Source organism: Pinus tabuliformis, chromosome 1_2, assembly GCF_031772625.1.
Source record: "Pinus tabuliformis cultivar Carrire ecotype Pingquan chromosome 1_2, CPIR1, whole genome shotgun sequence".
Lineage (NCBI taxonomy): Eukaryota > Viridiplantae > Streptophyta > Pinopsida > Pinales > Pinaceae > Pinus > Pinus tabuliformis.
In genome coordinates, this window is record NC_142298.1 from 131,227,858 (window position 1) to 131,244,628 (window position 16,771).

At 38.7% G+C, this 16,771-nt stretch overlaps 1 protein-coding gene across 3 annotated transcripts in view; it reads left to right on the forward strand.

Annotated features, from left to right (window-relative positions):
• Window positions 1-4,867: 4,867 nt before the first annotated feature.
• The window catches only part of LOC149204863 (PGR5-like protein 1B, chloroplastic), a 261,252-nt gene continuing 249,348 nt past the window's right edge, over window positions 4,868-16,771 (forward strand). For 2 of the 3 annotated variants that reach the window (XR_016252393.1, XM_089394812.1), the window contains exon 1: window positions 4,868-5,482. Coding sequence is in view for 2 of the 3 variants with exons in the window: in XM_089394812.1 (XP_089250938.1) it covers window positions 5,263-5,482 (220 nt within the window). In the remaining variant the exon portion in view is untranslated. The remainder of the gene's footprint in view (window positions 5,483-16,771) is intronic. The other variant, XM_089394811.1, reaches the window with a different exon arrangement.

Below are 16,771 nucleotides of genomic sequence, written 5' to 3' on the forward strand. Positions count from 1 at the left end.
TCACTGCACCATTTACAAAGACTATAACACATCAATAACAAATTCAATGCTTTGTAAAGAAACTTCATTTGTAGTGCACTTAGTTATTACAATAGTTCCTTTGTCAATGATAGATTTCTGGCATGTTAGCGAACATATAATCACATTGACATAAACATTAGATAAAACAAATGAAAACAACACAATGAAATACTATGTAATGAAACACATACACATTCACACACACATAGTTACATTCCCCAACAATCTCTCTAAGTGGGCCTTGCCTAAATAGGGATTGTAAAATCCTTTCCTTGAAACTCAGATTGAATTAGAAGAAATAACAAAGTTTTATTTTATCAATGACTTCAAGGTTATAAACTCGACTCTATAACTATTTAACCCTAACTATATGCAAGCCTCAAAATCATTAACTATTTACCCTAACTCAAGTTGTAGATGAACATAATTATATTAAAGAAGCCTTGGATTCCTGCTAAGGAACTCCAAATTATGTACTCACAATCTTACCCCTAAAATCACCATTTTCCTCTTCATCAGTTTTGATGATTTGTTGAAGAATGAGATTTTGGGGTGTGCAATCTTCCTTTGGTGTTGGAACAAAGGGTTTGTCAGAGAACCCATGGAGTCACTCTTCCTTATGGTCTATTTCTTTAATGGACTACTATAGTGTGCAAAAACATCCCCCATCTTCTTGGGTTGTAGCACCATGAATGCATGCTTCTATAGTCCCAACTCTTCCATTGTTTAGGGCATAGGGGCTAATAGATCGTACATGCCCTAATCCTCTACTAGTGGTTGTGTTATCTCTTTCCTCAAATTGATGGATGCATATAGGCTACAAAGTGGAAGGAATGTGGTTTCCCACTTATTCCCTCCTCTTGTGATCACTGCGGTAGGTGCCAATGATAGAACCGAATGATGTAAACACATCCAATCAAATTTTATATAGTAGTAATGGTTAAGGCTACAAACCATAATTCGTTAACAAACACACCATTAACTCATACTCATTAGCATAAAAGAAAACCCAAGCATATTCACATGACAAGTCATAAAATGCAATAAAAATTAACCATTGTAAGTTATTAATTAGCAAACTATTATTCTCTACAAAATTGGTTAGTTTAGTAAACATAGGCTTAATAATGGGAAAAACTCAGGGTTTAGGGAAAGTAATTATTTTGTACAAGAATAATAAGGTGTCAATTTAGGATCACATTAAGTGGCATGGTTATTGTCTCTATGCTTTGCCAAGATGGTGATCTTTGGTGTATGCTTACCTTCTCTACATCGTGGAATTTTCTTGTGTCATGATGCTTATCTCAAGCATTTAATATGTTTCTACATCTTAACCATACAAAATGTTGCTACAGAGGATGATCATAGATGGGATTGGATCTTGGTCACTTTTAGGTATGCCAAAGTTAATATTGAAAATGCCTTGAACAAATTCACTATTTCATCGTTTAGCAAGAAGGCCATTGTTGTCCTCAACTCTAGAGGTTGCAACATTGTTAATATTCCCATTCTTTTTCTATTTTATGAGAGTGACAAATCTAGTGGTCATGTTTGAGGAGATGTATTGAATGTCTTCTTCCACCACTTGAAGATTGTTTTTTATCCTAGAAATATTGTACAAAATAAGTGCACCACCCCACTGGTTTTGGTGACTAAAGAAACTAAGAGTAATCTCGGTGAGGATTTAAATTTTGGAGAGAGCCTTGTAAAGGATGTTCCTTCCTAGTCCTGAAAATTCAAAACAACCATTGACCCAACATTTGGCTGAATTTAATATTGAAGATGAAAGTTTAGGGAGGACAACTTCGATGAAGATTGGGGGAAAATGTGAAGAATGTGGATGGTCCCAACAATAATGTGAGAGAAGAAAACAATAGCTTTGAAGAAAAAGAATCAATGGAGAAAATGCAAGAGAAGACGAATGACTACCCAAAAGAAAGCACCTAAAAAAAATGTTTATCAAGAAAATAGATAGCAACTCTCCTAGTAATCAATTAAAATTAAACAACCTTGGGAACAATATGGAAAGGGAGTTGAAATCCATTTCTCTCACACCATATGAGCCTTTAGGCTCAATGCAAGAGAATACAAATGACATGAAAACATTAAGGAAAGATGATGAGAATAATATCCATGATCAGAACGGTTGGTGGATACAGGATCATAACATTTGGTGCGCATGAATTGTCAAATTGAATGCTTGAAATCAATGTTGCAAACATACCGATTTTATCTTTAAAAAATCACGAAATCGCGATTTTTTGGCCTAACCGATGTTTGTCGATTCTTACAGGTATTTTGGTGGTATCTTAATTTTGTCGATGTTTACTGATTTTTACCGATTTTTACCAATATTTTCATGATTTTTACGATTTTTTGTTTTTTTCAAACCCTTGTCGATTTTATCCCAATGTTGATGTTTGCAACATTGCTTGAAATAACCAATTCATCGAGCAAGACTAAGCAACTTGTTGAGGTATGACCTTCATTCTTTGTCCAAAGTATGCCATTCATTCATTTCAATCCACTATTTATAACATTTTGAACATGTTGTAAATCTAAGAAGTGGTAAGAAAATTGAATTAGATAAGATATTGTAGGAAAATTTGATCACGTTGGATTAGAAAGGTTGGTGGATAGAGGATCATATCATCTAGTGTGAATAAAAGGTTTCAATTTGAAATGGCTAGATAAAGGGGACTGATGGCCGTTATAGAGGGCAAAATTTGAGAGATGCCACCCCTTAGAAAACAAATATAGGAATCAAATGGATAAGTGGAAAGTTTTTAGCAAAAATTAAAGAACAAGTGACAAGATGTTACCCAAACCAATAAACATGGATCATAAGTTCTAGTTACGATGCCAATGCTATTTAAAAAAATACCTTCAACATAATTAAAGCTTTCTATTAAAAATTTAATAGAAAATAGTTTTATATAACTTAAATATTTCAAATCCCCTACACTATTTTAAACTTACAAATCAATATATAACATAAATCACATCCATTAAATTTGTTCAGTTAATTTATAAAAAACCTTATCAAAAAAGGTGCAATCCATCTTCGAATTGCCATTCATCAATTGTTGGAATTTGCTTGCACTTTAACTCGTCATATTATATTTCTTTGACATTTTTGAACCCTCTATTAATATTGATAAAAGGTTTTGTTTTAAAATGAACCTTTTATCACTAAAATTTTAATGACATTTATTCTTCATACAACCATGGAAGAAGCAATGAATACAGTTCTTTATAGTAAAATCTTTGATAAATATAAAAGCAATGAAAATCTAACAAACAAATGTTTAATGTTATCCTCACAAACAAGTCAACTTTATGAATGTGTACTCTTTATCATATAAGCCTTTTGAAGAGGTGCATCCTTATTCAACTACTTTGTAGCTATTGGACAAACACATTGAAAACCTCTCAAAGTTGTAGGATCCTCAGTGAACTAGTTTAGTAGATCATTAGTTCAAAACATACAAACCCAACCAATTTTTTTTAATGAAAATATTGACTAAATACAAACTATGGCATAATTCCAAATCTTGACAACTCCACTTATAACATTGAAAACCTAAAAAAAGAAAAGCTACTAATTTCCATGTTAAAAAAAAGCAGCCAAATAATGATGCAAGACATTGATGATCACATAAACTTGGTCATGAAAACCACCATGTTTGGTTACCTAAACATGCATTAGAGGTCATAAAATACTCATTAGAGATCATAGAATACTTATTATGCATACCACTATGTTTGGTTACCTAAACATGCATTAGAGGTCATAAAATACTCATTAGAGATCATAGAATACTTATTATGCATACCTTATTATTGCCTTGATATCCAAAGCCAAATAATGATGCAAGACATTGATGATCACATAAACTTGGTCATGAAAACCACCATGTTTGGTTACCTAAACATGCCTTAGAGGTCATAAAATACTCATTAGAGATCATAGAATACTTATTCTGCATACCTTATTATTGCCTTGATATGCAAAGATAATACATTGAAATGGCGGCTTCCAAGATGAATAAAACTAAAACGGAAAAAAAAAATTGGTTAGTTTCTGTGTCAATTAATAACCACTAACCACTAGAAAAAACGATTACTATAGTCCCTGCAGCCCCGCGGGGTAGGCGCAGGGACTAATAAGACTATTTATTAGAGTAGACAACATATATGAATGAGCTGCAACACGTAATCACTATGACAAAGAGGCATAGAAACTGTGTATGAGGTGACCATGAAAAATAGGGATAAAAACTATGTATGAGGTGAACCTTCTACAGTCGTGGTTGAGGGTGAGTCATTAGAGGAGAAAACATAGAAGGATGAGTTGGAGACAGATGGTCACTGTGACAAACTAGAACAATGTATGGGGTCGACCATGAATGGCAGTGGTTAAGGTAGATCGTAGAGGAGAAGAGATTGAAGAGGTATAGATAAAATTCAATTACGAGACTATATGAAGGTTATAATGACATTTTCTAGATTTTCTGTTCAAATATCCGTTTTGAAAACTATATGCACCGGTATGCAACCAACAGAAACTTTTAACTGTATTTTACTGCTAAAATGGTCCATGATGGCCAATTTACTGTCAAATTCCAACCAGGCCACGTCTATCTTACGTGTTATACGTTGTAAGGGATACATAAAATAGTTAATGATGACAACATATTAATGGTGTGAGAAGCCAAAACTCGTAATTGACCACAAGGTGGATGGCCCTTTCACCTTTTTTGTTTTGGTTTGGAGGGCCAAGATTTGGCCTGATGTGGAGAGAGTGAATTGCAATTTGTAGGGAGTCGGTGTAATTGGAGGGAGTTCCTCTTCCCCTCTCCACACATTTCATTTCAACCCTGTACCTTATCTTACGCAATTCACTAATGAAATCTTGTCATCCACGTGGCATGGACGACTGGCAGAGAGTAAGGGACTTGACTAAGTATGGTATGGTGTGGTCTGGATGTTGAAGAAGAACAATTTGAACCGCATCATCTCTGTATAATCTTTACTCAGTTACTGTTCTTCCAAACAATTTTGAGTCCTCTCCGGCGGTACTAGTCCTTAGCTGAAGCATACAAAAATCTCCTCTAGCTACAATTCCAGGCTTCCTTCCTTACCATATAACGAACTTAGTTGAGTTTTCGGCTGTCACGCTCTGCAATTCGATTCAAATCAGTTCAGTTGAGAAGAAGAGAAAGAAAACTGTAACAATTAATGGCGCCACTGGGAATGTGCGCTTCTTCGAAGCTCGTGCATTCGGTTCCTTGGTGCCTTTTATCACAGCCATCATTGTCGTCATCATCTCGTGGCCACATACTCCAAAATTTGGCGAAACCCAGCGAAGAATGCCAATCACGGCGTGGGCGCTGCTATACTACTACTACGACAAAAAGATCACCATTAATTGTAATGCAGGCTACCGAGCAGCAACAAGGTTACGTTTTGCTATGAATCCATGCGTTTAGTTTCAATTATACGAGTTTGATTTTATGCCTTCTGTGAGGTAGGGCTGCTCAATTTACTGTTATTAATTGATTTACTGCCACAAACCTTGAAATGTAAGATAGGAAGACAGTTATAGAACACCGCAGCTAGCAATCTTTCACCTAAAAACCATAATTTAAAGGAATACTATTCAATTACAATCTAGGATATCCATGTATAAAAAACTTATATCGTACACATGTAGACATTAGGTCTTCCTCCTCCTCAGGGTATATGATTACTATAGGTGTGCATACACTCTAATATACCAAGCCCGTCGTGATGAGGTGAGGCTAGACATCATCCGACAAATCTGCCATCTCGGCCTGACATGTGAGGAGGCTAAGCTAGTGGCCAACCACATCACTGATAGCTACAGGTGGCCACCATATTGTGCTTGCCATGTGTCATAATCTTGACATTCCACATGGATCATGGTCATCTAGTAGGACTGCTGTTATGACACATGGCAGCTGTAGATGTACGAACCTGCTATTGTCCACCGGGTGTTGTTTAACTTTTATACTTTTCAAAGTTTTTGGCCAGAATCCAGCAAAACAATTTTTTATCGAATCATGTTTTTGTTGTTGTTTAAAATGCATTTTTAATTGTATATATGGATTCAGCACCCTGACAAACTCAGGGCCCCTCCAGTTATAGAGAGTTCACAATTCAAACTTGTGATTCAAACAAATCCCTGCCAGATTTTTGGGCAAATCCTACTAGAAAATATGCCTGAAAAAACTCCAAAATGTATAACAAGTAGACTAGGGCTATATCCAGTGTTATCCTCCTCGCCTGTCAAAACTCTGCTTCATGATATTTTATCCTCTTCCGTTTAAATGGCTTAGTGTTATCCTCCACGCATGTCAAAACTCTGCCTGCTGATATTTTATCCTCGTCCGTTTAAATGGGCTCCCTCAATTTAGTAGCATGCATTTGTATGCCTAAGACAAAATTCGTTAACAATCAAATTGCCATAGACAAGGGAATGGATTTATCAAGGATTGTAAACAAAGTGAATACCTATACAAGTGGGAAAGATTGAGTACTTGGGTATCTTTGGCATTTGAGCACTCTGTTACTAATCTTAGTCATTCCCAGTTCCCCATAATTATTATCAATGTTCTTGGTTTTTACTTGTGAGCATTTTTTTGTGCTAATTCGTTTTGAATGAATCTTTCACTCATCTTCATGGCTAAAAGATACATAGAGCATTATGACAAATGCTGAATGGGGATGAGTATATCAAGTGAACAAGGGAAGTTGCAAATAAAAAGAGGGGAGGAAACATTGAAAGTCTTGAAAACCATGAAAGCAATGAAATTTGTTCCCTAAGGATGGATAACACTTAATTCCATATAGTTCAATATTGACATTCCATTTTTCAAAAAGATTAGCAAAGCAAGATAGCTACAATATGCTAAGATTGTGACTTTTTGGTCCATTAGCACTCCATGCTACTGTCGTGTTCTTTTGTCCCTTTGGTATGATTCCTTTCCGTAGCCTTCTTCCATTTCCATAACTTCAATAGAAACCTTCCTAATCTCAAATTTTATTGTATCGACTTTTCTACTTACGCTTCAGTGGAAGCAAAATAAAGGTTTAATGCTTTTCTTCTTGCCACGAGGAAACCTGGTTTCAAATCTTGTGGACACCTCTTGCCTGCTAATATGCACACCGAAAATCAAAGATGCAGTAGCCAATATGTGCCTATCTACTGATCACTTTGCTCACTTGCAATCCTGTGTTACTCTCTTGTATCACCTCCTAGTGGTGCCCAGCTGTTATTGTAAATAAACCTTCCAAAAAGAAAATAGTTTTATATTTTGATAGCATCTTCCTTATGTAGATGCTGTTGCCCAAAAACATACGTATGCTGATGAAGGATTTTGAACTGTTGAGAAGCTCACAAATCCACTTTGCATCCTTGCTCAAAACAACCCAAAGGGAAATTCATCTCTTTATGAAGCATGAGTATGATTTGCTTTTGATCAATCTCTTGAGTGCCTACTGTTATTATTTCCTTTCAAAACAACTGAATTTCTATTGATTTTCACTTCAAGGTTTTCGTAACAAGGTTTATGCTGTCAATTGGCACTAGGCCTATATGGTGTGTGCCTATCAAGATGCCATTGATTTTGCTACATTTACTTAGACAACTAGATTGCAAATGGTATCAGTTTTGTTTTGTTTTGTTATGACTAGAGGAATAGGCAACTAGGCTGGTTTCATACCCGTGTAACATAAGGTCGATTCTGACTGTTACTACTATAACTTATAGGTGCCTACATATGCCCCTTCCACAGACACGAGTAAATCATGGGGATCTGAACTTCGAATCTCTTGGTACATAATTCTTCATTATCACAACGATCGCCAATTGAGCTGCCCCCCAGGGGCTTGCAAATGCCATCAGTTAATTATCAGGCCAAGGGCACTTATTTCATGGATGATGGTAATCAACGAGTCATATTTTTTACTTTCAAATTTGTTATTTCAAAAATATTTGCCATCTCAATGACAAGATATTTTTTTGGAGATTACGACATATAAGCAAAATTATGAAGCTAATGTTGGTCATTTTATACATCATTTGTTTCCCCTTAAACCCACTTCAGGATGAAAACATAAGACACTTTGGCATTGGGTCCCCGCTAGCAAAGATTCTTGGATAACAACATTGGATTCCTGCTGGTAGTGATTCCAGGTGGTAGCAGTGGCTCCTCGATGGATAGAGGGTGGTAGATTGGGCTCCCCTCCGATGTCAAATTCTTCTTCTTTTAGATTCAAGAGTGTTCAACATATGAACAAAGATGAGCAGAGTTGAGCAGGGATGAGCATAGATGAACAAGGATGAACAAAGATGAGTAGGGATGAGCAGAATATGAGCAAGGACGAAATTTGATGATGATGAGATATTTGTGATGGGACATATGTTGTAGTTGGTAATTTCTCCCTAGCTGAGAGGGAGTGTTAATTTTGGCAGCTCAGGGACAAATTCCCTCCTTTGGACAATCTTCCTCATCAAGGAAGACCCCTTCTAGCCCTTGGAAGAATTTAATTTGGTTAAGGAAAATTATATTTTTAATATGGAAACCCACATGTGCACAAAAGGACAGGTCGACCCTAAGAAGAATCTGGACACCCTTGGAAGCCTATAAATACAAGTCAAGTGACCCTCATTTGGAGATCATCAATCATTCTTCTTTCTTTGGTTTGGATCACACAAGCTTAAAGTCGTTTGCGGAGATTGGTTTGTACAGGTCCGAAATTGCATGGTTTGAAGCTCACACGTGTGATCTAGGGTATTGATTTGCAGCCGTAGGGTTGCCACAGGGAATTTTCGGTTGCAACCGCAGGCATACAAGCCTATGCATGTGGTTGGAACATTTCAGCCGCACACACATCTCTCTCTCCGTGCGGTTAGAACCTAGGGTTTGATTTTGACAGTTGACCACAGATTTCGACAGTTGATGAAAGTTGACCATTGGTGAATAGTGATTTTGATTAGTATTATTGTTGGGTTCATCTTTGAGATATTGTTTGGATGATTTTCGTTGGATAGTGTTGTGGATAAAGAATTGGATTATTGTACTCTCTCCTTGCTGGAACATTCAATGACAATCTAATAAGAAGAAGAATTTGAAAGGGTTTCCCCCTTGTGGGGTTTTGCCCTAGTGTCATGTTGCTTCCTAAATTAATTTGGAACAAGATTAATTATTACATTTTGGGGCCAATTTTGGAGGTGATGGGGCCCATTCGATTTTATTAGGAGGTTAGACTTAGCATAAGTTATTTTGTTGTGGTTAAGTTGATGTGGTTAAGTTATATGTGGGGGCCACCCACACTAGGAGAATACGCATTCCCTAGTTCGATTTGCATGGAGGAGAAGTCGTTGGTTAAGTGAGGGACCCACGATGGAGGGAAAATGGAGGGAAAAGTGCTCCACGAAATCTATATAAGGAAGGAAACTCTCCTCATTTCATTCATCTTTTGGCATATCGAATTTCTCTTTGGTTGCTCGAGTTGCTTAGCCGAGTCACTTGTTGTTTAGCAAGAGTTCTTCAAGCGAAGAGCTCACCCTTTCTTCGGGGGACTTCGAGTGCCACCCTAGAGAGGTTTTCTTCAGTCTTTCTGGAGGAGGATTTCATTGTGGTTTCTAGCAATTGCATTTATCCCCAGGTGGTGTGTATTTCTAGAGGATGCAGTGAAGGGAGGCCGAGTTTGTTTGTGGCATCTTGCAGAGGAGTTTTGGCCGGGAGGATTTCCGGAGAGGAGGCATAGGAGTTTTGCTGTCATTTTGGAGAGTTTGGGAGCTGGAGGAGAGTGCTTCTCTGCAGTGTGACTTTCACACTTCTTGGGCCAGCGCAGAGGCAACATTTTGTGCACACGTGGGAGGTAGAGTATCAGTCTTTGAGGTTGGACTTTGCCGGGGGAGCTAAGGGAAGCATTTGTGGAGGAGATTGCTACATTTCCGGAGCTTGGGTGGAGGATTTTGCTTGTATTCCTTGCAGGTTGTATTCTTGAGCAGTTTGGAGGGCGTAGGGCATATTGGAGGCCGAATTTGGGAGGTTGGATTTAGACCAAACCCTTTCTGGGTTTTTGTGGGTTTTGGTCAAGGAGCTTGGGCTAAATTTTAGCATTTTCTGAGCAATGGAGGTGGAGTTTCTTGCAGTACCTTTCCAACCAACAGTGCAGTTTTCTGACAGAGCGTAGACCATTAGAGGAGCAGTCATTTCCAGCATTTGAAATCATTGTCTTATCGCCTAGGTTTTGTCATGCTTGCCATTGAGGCAAGCCCATGTGCATTCCTTCGTACTATTGTACCTACTCCATTGATTATTAAAATGGCTCAGTTGGTTCTACTTTTGGAGTTTTTATGAACATTTACTGATTGTTGAAATTTTCCGTGTTGTAAATCCTTTTTGGTTTGCATATCCCTATTTATTTAAGTTTGGAACATTACACCTGGTCTCTGACCAATCTTGGTGTCTCTATGTGTGAATGCTTTTCTTTTATTGTTCCTTTAGGTTCCGCTGCATGGATGATGGTATTGTTCTTTCTATAGAATTGCATATGTTGTTGAATAATGTTATGATATTGTGGGGTGAATTCAATTTGTAAATAATGAAATGCAATTATCTAAAGCAAATAAACATATAGCCCTAAGAAAAATTAACACCACAAATACGGGTAAATCACAGGGATCTAAATCTTGAATCTCTTGGTACATATTAACATAATTCTTCATTATCACAAGGATCGCCAATTGAGCTGCCCCCCAGGGGCTTGCAAATGCCATCAGTTAATTATTAGGCCAAGGGCACTTATTTCATGGATGATGGTAATCAACGAGTCATATTTTTTACTTTCAAATTTGTTATTTCAAAAATATTTGCCATCTCAATGACAAGATATTTTTCTGGAGATTACAACATATAAGCAAAATTATGAAGCTAATGTTGGTCATTTTATACATAATTTGTTTCCCCTTAAACCCACTTCAGGATGAAAACATAAGACACTCTGGCATTAATTCACCAAGTTACTAAAATTGTGTGGTGCCTATTAGCTCTCAAATTCTACCCGAGGAGAAAAGTCCTAACCTCAATAGAAAAACCTAGAGGAACAATAGGCAAACTACCCATTGTCACCTCGGTAGCCTTGCCCCACACTTTAGACTTAGGGAAGAAGACACTACTCTAGCGTGGAGGGAATCCCTAAGAGTCAAATCTAAGCTAGGTTGTGTAACGAAAAGGGGGATCTCTTCTAGCTAAGCTTGACTTTGGAAACTTGGTACCCACTCTCAAAGATGAGGGAAAATGAGTAGTATATCAAATTATCAAATTGAACAAATTTGAAAAATATGCAAAAGGAGCTTAATCCATTAACATACTAGTTAAATTTCATGCTTGGAAACAACAAGTGAATCTTGCTCAATAGATCATGATATGTCATTTACACAATGTATGTTTGTAGAGATAATGATCCATTTATAATCACAAGAGTTCAATTGTTATCATTAAAAGATTAGTTGTAGAGAATTTCAACCTGCAAGTGTAACATCCCCTTTGTCACCCTCTTGTAAATATTAATTTGTACACTGATTATGTAAACTGGTGTAAATTAATAAAAATTGTAGAAAGATGACTGGGTTGAAATTGGACACATATTCAAAGTCTATGGAGTGGAAGTTGTGGGGAAGCTTGCTAGAGGAAATAAATGAGCTTTAAAATTTCCATTAATGAGCATCTGTCCTTCTATTGCATTTAAGCAACATGCTGAGCCTGTGTAAGGTGCCTTGCTGACTGAAGGCATGAATGGACAAAGAAATTAAAGGTAGCATATGGGTGTTGTGTTGGAATTTCTAAGTTTAACCCGTTAGAAATTCTTCCTGTGCTATCCGATTTATTCCTTCCTACTTGTTCAATTACTTAACAAGTTATTTACCATGTAAATACTGAAAATAAATACAAGCACAGTATCAACACATATAGATTAGCAACTGAAAGTAAACAATCACACAAGTGACACCGTTGTTTTTGGACTAATGTCCCCGGAAAAACCCATTGTAGCTATTCAGAGGGTTTTACTATTATGCAATTTCAGAATACAACCTGGGTGCTAGAAATGGCTCACCTAAAAGAGAGAGAAAGCCCTCGGCAGTAGTACCTCTCAGTCGGAGACAGATATTCCGGCTAAATCACCGGATGAACGATCCCACAGCAACAATGCAGCTTCTGCTGCTCTGCATCACTCTGATAGGGACTATGTCACCCTATCCGACTCTCCAGCTCCTAGTCTGTCCCACGAAAAATCTCCCAGCGCTGCCTCTAGGCTCTGCATCAGCCTCTCTGGCCCAACATCAGCCTCTCTGGTCCAACGTTAGCAACTCAGGGCTCTGCGTCAACTTCTGGAGCCTCTGCGTCTCACACGCTGGCCCTCTCTGGCTCTGCGCAGCTTCTGGCTGCATTTGTGTGGCCTCTGGTTGCCTCTATGTGGCCTCTAGCTGGCTCTACGTCAACCTCTCCCGGCTTCTGCGCTGATCCTCCGGTACTAACTCTGCCTCTCTGCTATGTATTCATTGCCCCTCAGCTGCAACTCTGATCACTCACTCAATTTCCTTAGCAAACCCTGCCCCAGAAAATCGAGTTCTTGATCTCTATTGGTGTGTTCTCCAACTGACCCTCAAGCCTCCTCTTATACTTTTCTCGTTGGTCCATCAATGACTGAGATTAAATCTCTAATCAACTGCTAAGATTAGATTTGGCTTGATCCATGACTTGTGGACCATTGTAACTTAGTTTTATATTAATACCCATTAATATTTTATTTTTCCTAAGTTTACACTTAGGAACTCCATTAAAAATATTAATTATTTTAATATCTCCCAAACTGGTTAGATTCTGCCCAAACCATTTCTGGGTCTTGGAGATCTCATGTGCTTTAGCCTCTCCACCAATTTTCATGGCTAGAGCACATCTGATGCCACCCCAAATCAACATGTTGAAGAAAAGGACGAGCATCCCACTGCCAAGGCAGAGGTGGTTTTGGTCAACACGCCATGAAATCGTATGTTGGAAAAGGGAGTATGCGGGGAAAAGAGGGGAGTGTGTTGGATGTCGAAAATGTGGATGTAGGAGGCATCACAGGAAGATGAAAGTGTCAACAGAGGAGACAAGCAAGGATATATAGATAATGGGAGGCAATGGAGGTGGAAGAGAAATGGACAACAGGGGGAGCAAAGTGCTTTGGATTACTGTGTTCTCACTTAGGTGGAGACTGTTGATTTTTGGTAGCATCGGATGTGATCTAGCCTTGAAAATTGGTGGAGAGGCTAAGGCACATGAGATCTCCAAGACCCAAAAATCGTTTGGAGAAATTCCACCCGGATGAAGAGATATTAAAATAATTAATATTTTTAATGAGTTCCTAAGTCTAAACTTAGGAAAATTAAAATATTAATGTGTATTAATATAATATGGGTGAGAAAGTTCTAAGAGATGAGGATCAAGCCAGTTCTAATCTTAGCCGTTGATTAGGGACTTAATCTCGGTCGTTGAATCGTCAACAGGAAAAGTATAAGAAGCGGCTTGTGGGTCAGTTGGAGACACACCAAGAGAGATAAAGAATTTGAGTTTCTGCGGCGAGCTTTGCTGAGAAATTGAGTTAGTGATCAGTTGCATTGAGGGGCAGTTCAACAAGGGATTTCGATCCAAGGCTAAAGAATACATATCAGAGAGGCAGTGAAGTGCCGGAAGAGGCAGTGCAGGGCCTAGGAGGGCTGACGCAAAAGCTAAGGAGGCTAGGGCAGAGGACACAGAGGGCCATAGAGGTTAACACAGAAGTTGTAGAGGCTGACGCAGAGGACTTTAGAGGGAATGCTGGGAGATTCTGTGTGGCTGACTGTGAGCTGATCATTAGATCCTAAGCTGGAGAGGGTGACGCAGTTCCAGAGCAGTGCTTGGAGCAGCTTTCATTGTCCAGCACTAGGAGCAACCCGAGTCACTGTGGAATTGATCATCTGGTCGCTGATTTGCCAGAATATCTATCTCCGGAGAGAGGTATTATTGCCAAGGATATTCTCTGAAGGGTGAGCCATTTCTGGCACCCTAGTTGTATTCACGAATCTTCTTAATAATACAAACCCTCTATATGCTGCACCGTTTTCCCGCATTGGGTTTTTCTGGGGTTGATTGTCCAAAAATAACAGTTTCCCTTGTGTTATTTTTTTGTTTACTTTAGTGCATGAACTGTATATCTGTGGAGGCTGCATTTGTGTTTACTTAGATATTTATAAAATTAAATAACTTGTTAATGTAAAGAACAAGTAGGAGATAGTAAACTAGAAATTGCAGTAGGGGTTTCTGATATGTTAGATTCAGAAATTTTCACAGAGACTAGCTCTTTGGACTCTTGAGCATTATTATTAGGTGGAGCTTGAATAGATCTCTAGATTCTCGAATATCGGTTAAGAGGTGGAGGATTAGCTCTTTGGATTCCCATGGAGGCTATCACGTGGAATTCATAGTGTGCTCTGGATTCCTGCAGGACATATGTGGAGGCACTATGGTTATGGATTCTTGAAGTGTAAAGTAGGTGGAGGTGCTTAGAACTTTGGATCTCTGTAGTGTTGTTTGGGTGGAACACTAGATGTTTTGGATTCCCTGAACTGGTTGTGGGGTGGAACTCTGGATGTTCCGGATTCTGTGAACTTGTTTTGGGGTGGAGCTCTAGATGCTTTAGATTCCTTGAATTGGTTGTGTTGGGTGGAGACATTGTGTGCTTCGGATTCCTGGAAGCCAGATGGAGGCACTGTGACCTATGGATTCCTAGGTGATTGTTCATGTGATTGGTGTTGAATCCCTTGAGCACTTCACTTCTTAGGCTTTGAATCTGGCTCGGGGGTGGTTAACTGCAAGAAAGAATAACAATACAGTTAGCCTACAATTGGGAGGAGAGTTGAAGTCCCTCTCCCAATTTCCAGTCATCTAGCTTAAAGATAATTGACTTACTGCATTGAAATGCTTATTTACGTAATGTGAACAATTGCTTATGTTGTTATGAGTCTTGACTTGTTTGGCTGTCCAGTGGGAATAAATATATGTATATATACATCTATGTGCTACAACGTAGCGTATCGTGATTTGTTGTCTTATTGGAAGGGCATAACAGTTCCCCGGATGTTGAGATGGTCTTGCATGGTTTGTTTACTAATGTTCATGATCGATTATGTAATAACGTACATTAATGGTGAATGGTCCAACATACTAACGATATGTAAGTGCATGACTGACCCCTGGATGAAGGCTGAGAAGGCCTACAAATAGCGTTAATAAACCTCGGTTTAAAAGTCCCCTAAGGACTGATAAGATGGGTGTAAACCACTTGAGAAATAGGTAATGAAGGCATGAATTTCATGCGTGAGAAATATGGGTTTAGTTGTTTGTTGTTACATCGTAGGAGGAAGAGGTAGACTAGGAAAACTTCTCAGTGTCACTAGGCACTTAACGGGGGTCATTCCCATTACTTAACGACTGATTTCACATGACACCGGGGGCCTCTTGCGGGGTGGTAAACTACTACAAGTGGTGTGGTGACAGAAGGTGCAAGACAAAAGGTTATTTGTAAGTTGATGGTAAGGTTCCTGTTGTGTCGCGCCTTGTTGAGGAAGTGGTCGGTGGTGGTGCTGGTGCGGTAACGGAGATCGCGACATCCATTATGTAATGACAAAATTCTTGTCGTGCCTTGGTCTTGTGGAATGGGGGCCTTACCCTTGTCTCGGTGGGAAGGTGGGGCATGATGACGTTGAAATGCCATAGGAAGGGTCCACAACAAGAAACCACCGAAAATATTTATAACGAAGAAGTGTTGCATTGTACAAGGGTCTGAACTCTGGTGGGGTCCATGACAGTCCACATGGTAGGATGATGTGGACAGAATGGTGATGCGGCACGTTAACAACATGACACGTGCTAGGCGGTAAGAACCTTTTTGGACGGTTATGTGGCTTGTAAGTGGGTGACATGTGGCACCTTCAGAGAAGGCCACATAGAAACATGAAATTAGTGTGATGTCATCATGGGTCACAGCCTTGGGGAGGTTCAAAGTGTGTTTATTGCCTGAGCAATGGCTAATGGAGGTCAAGGAATGAAAATTCTTCCCGACAGCTGAGAGAGAAAAGTTTGTCGCGATGTAGCAATGGGTGAGCATAAACCTTTGTTAGCCGGGGAAGGTGCGGTGGCACGATGACGTGGTGGGGGCTGCTGGTGAGATGATAGAGACATGTAGGCTAATTAGGGGGTTTCTACATGGCATTACTTGCTGATGCGACGAGGGCTTATTGGCCAAACTTTAAGCAACCATAGCTATTGATCCAGGTTTCAGATTTCAATGAATTTTAAATCATTTCAAAGCTCTTGATGAGTTGAATATGATGGTGTAACCCAAAGTTAATTTCACTAACTTTGGGAGAAGAGGAAATTTTGTAATCCTCATGCGCTATTCATATTTGAAGCATGAGGATGAATGATACCTTCATGTTATGAAATATGTTAGAGCATACTTTAATTTATTAACATCACTGGAGTATTACAACATCAAAGCTAACCATCATTGTATAGTAGACATACACTTAATGACAAACAAAAAAATTGTTACATGCAAAATGTTAACGTTTAGAGTAATGACCCTTATAACATGTTCTCAACACATTTATAGTTTAAAAATATCTTGA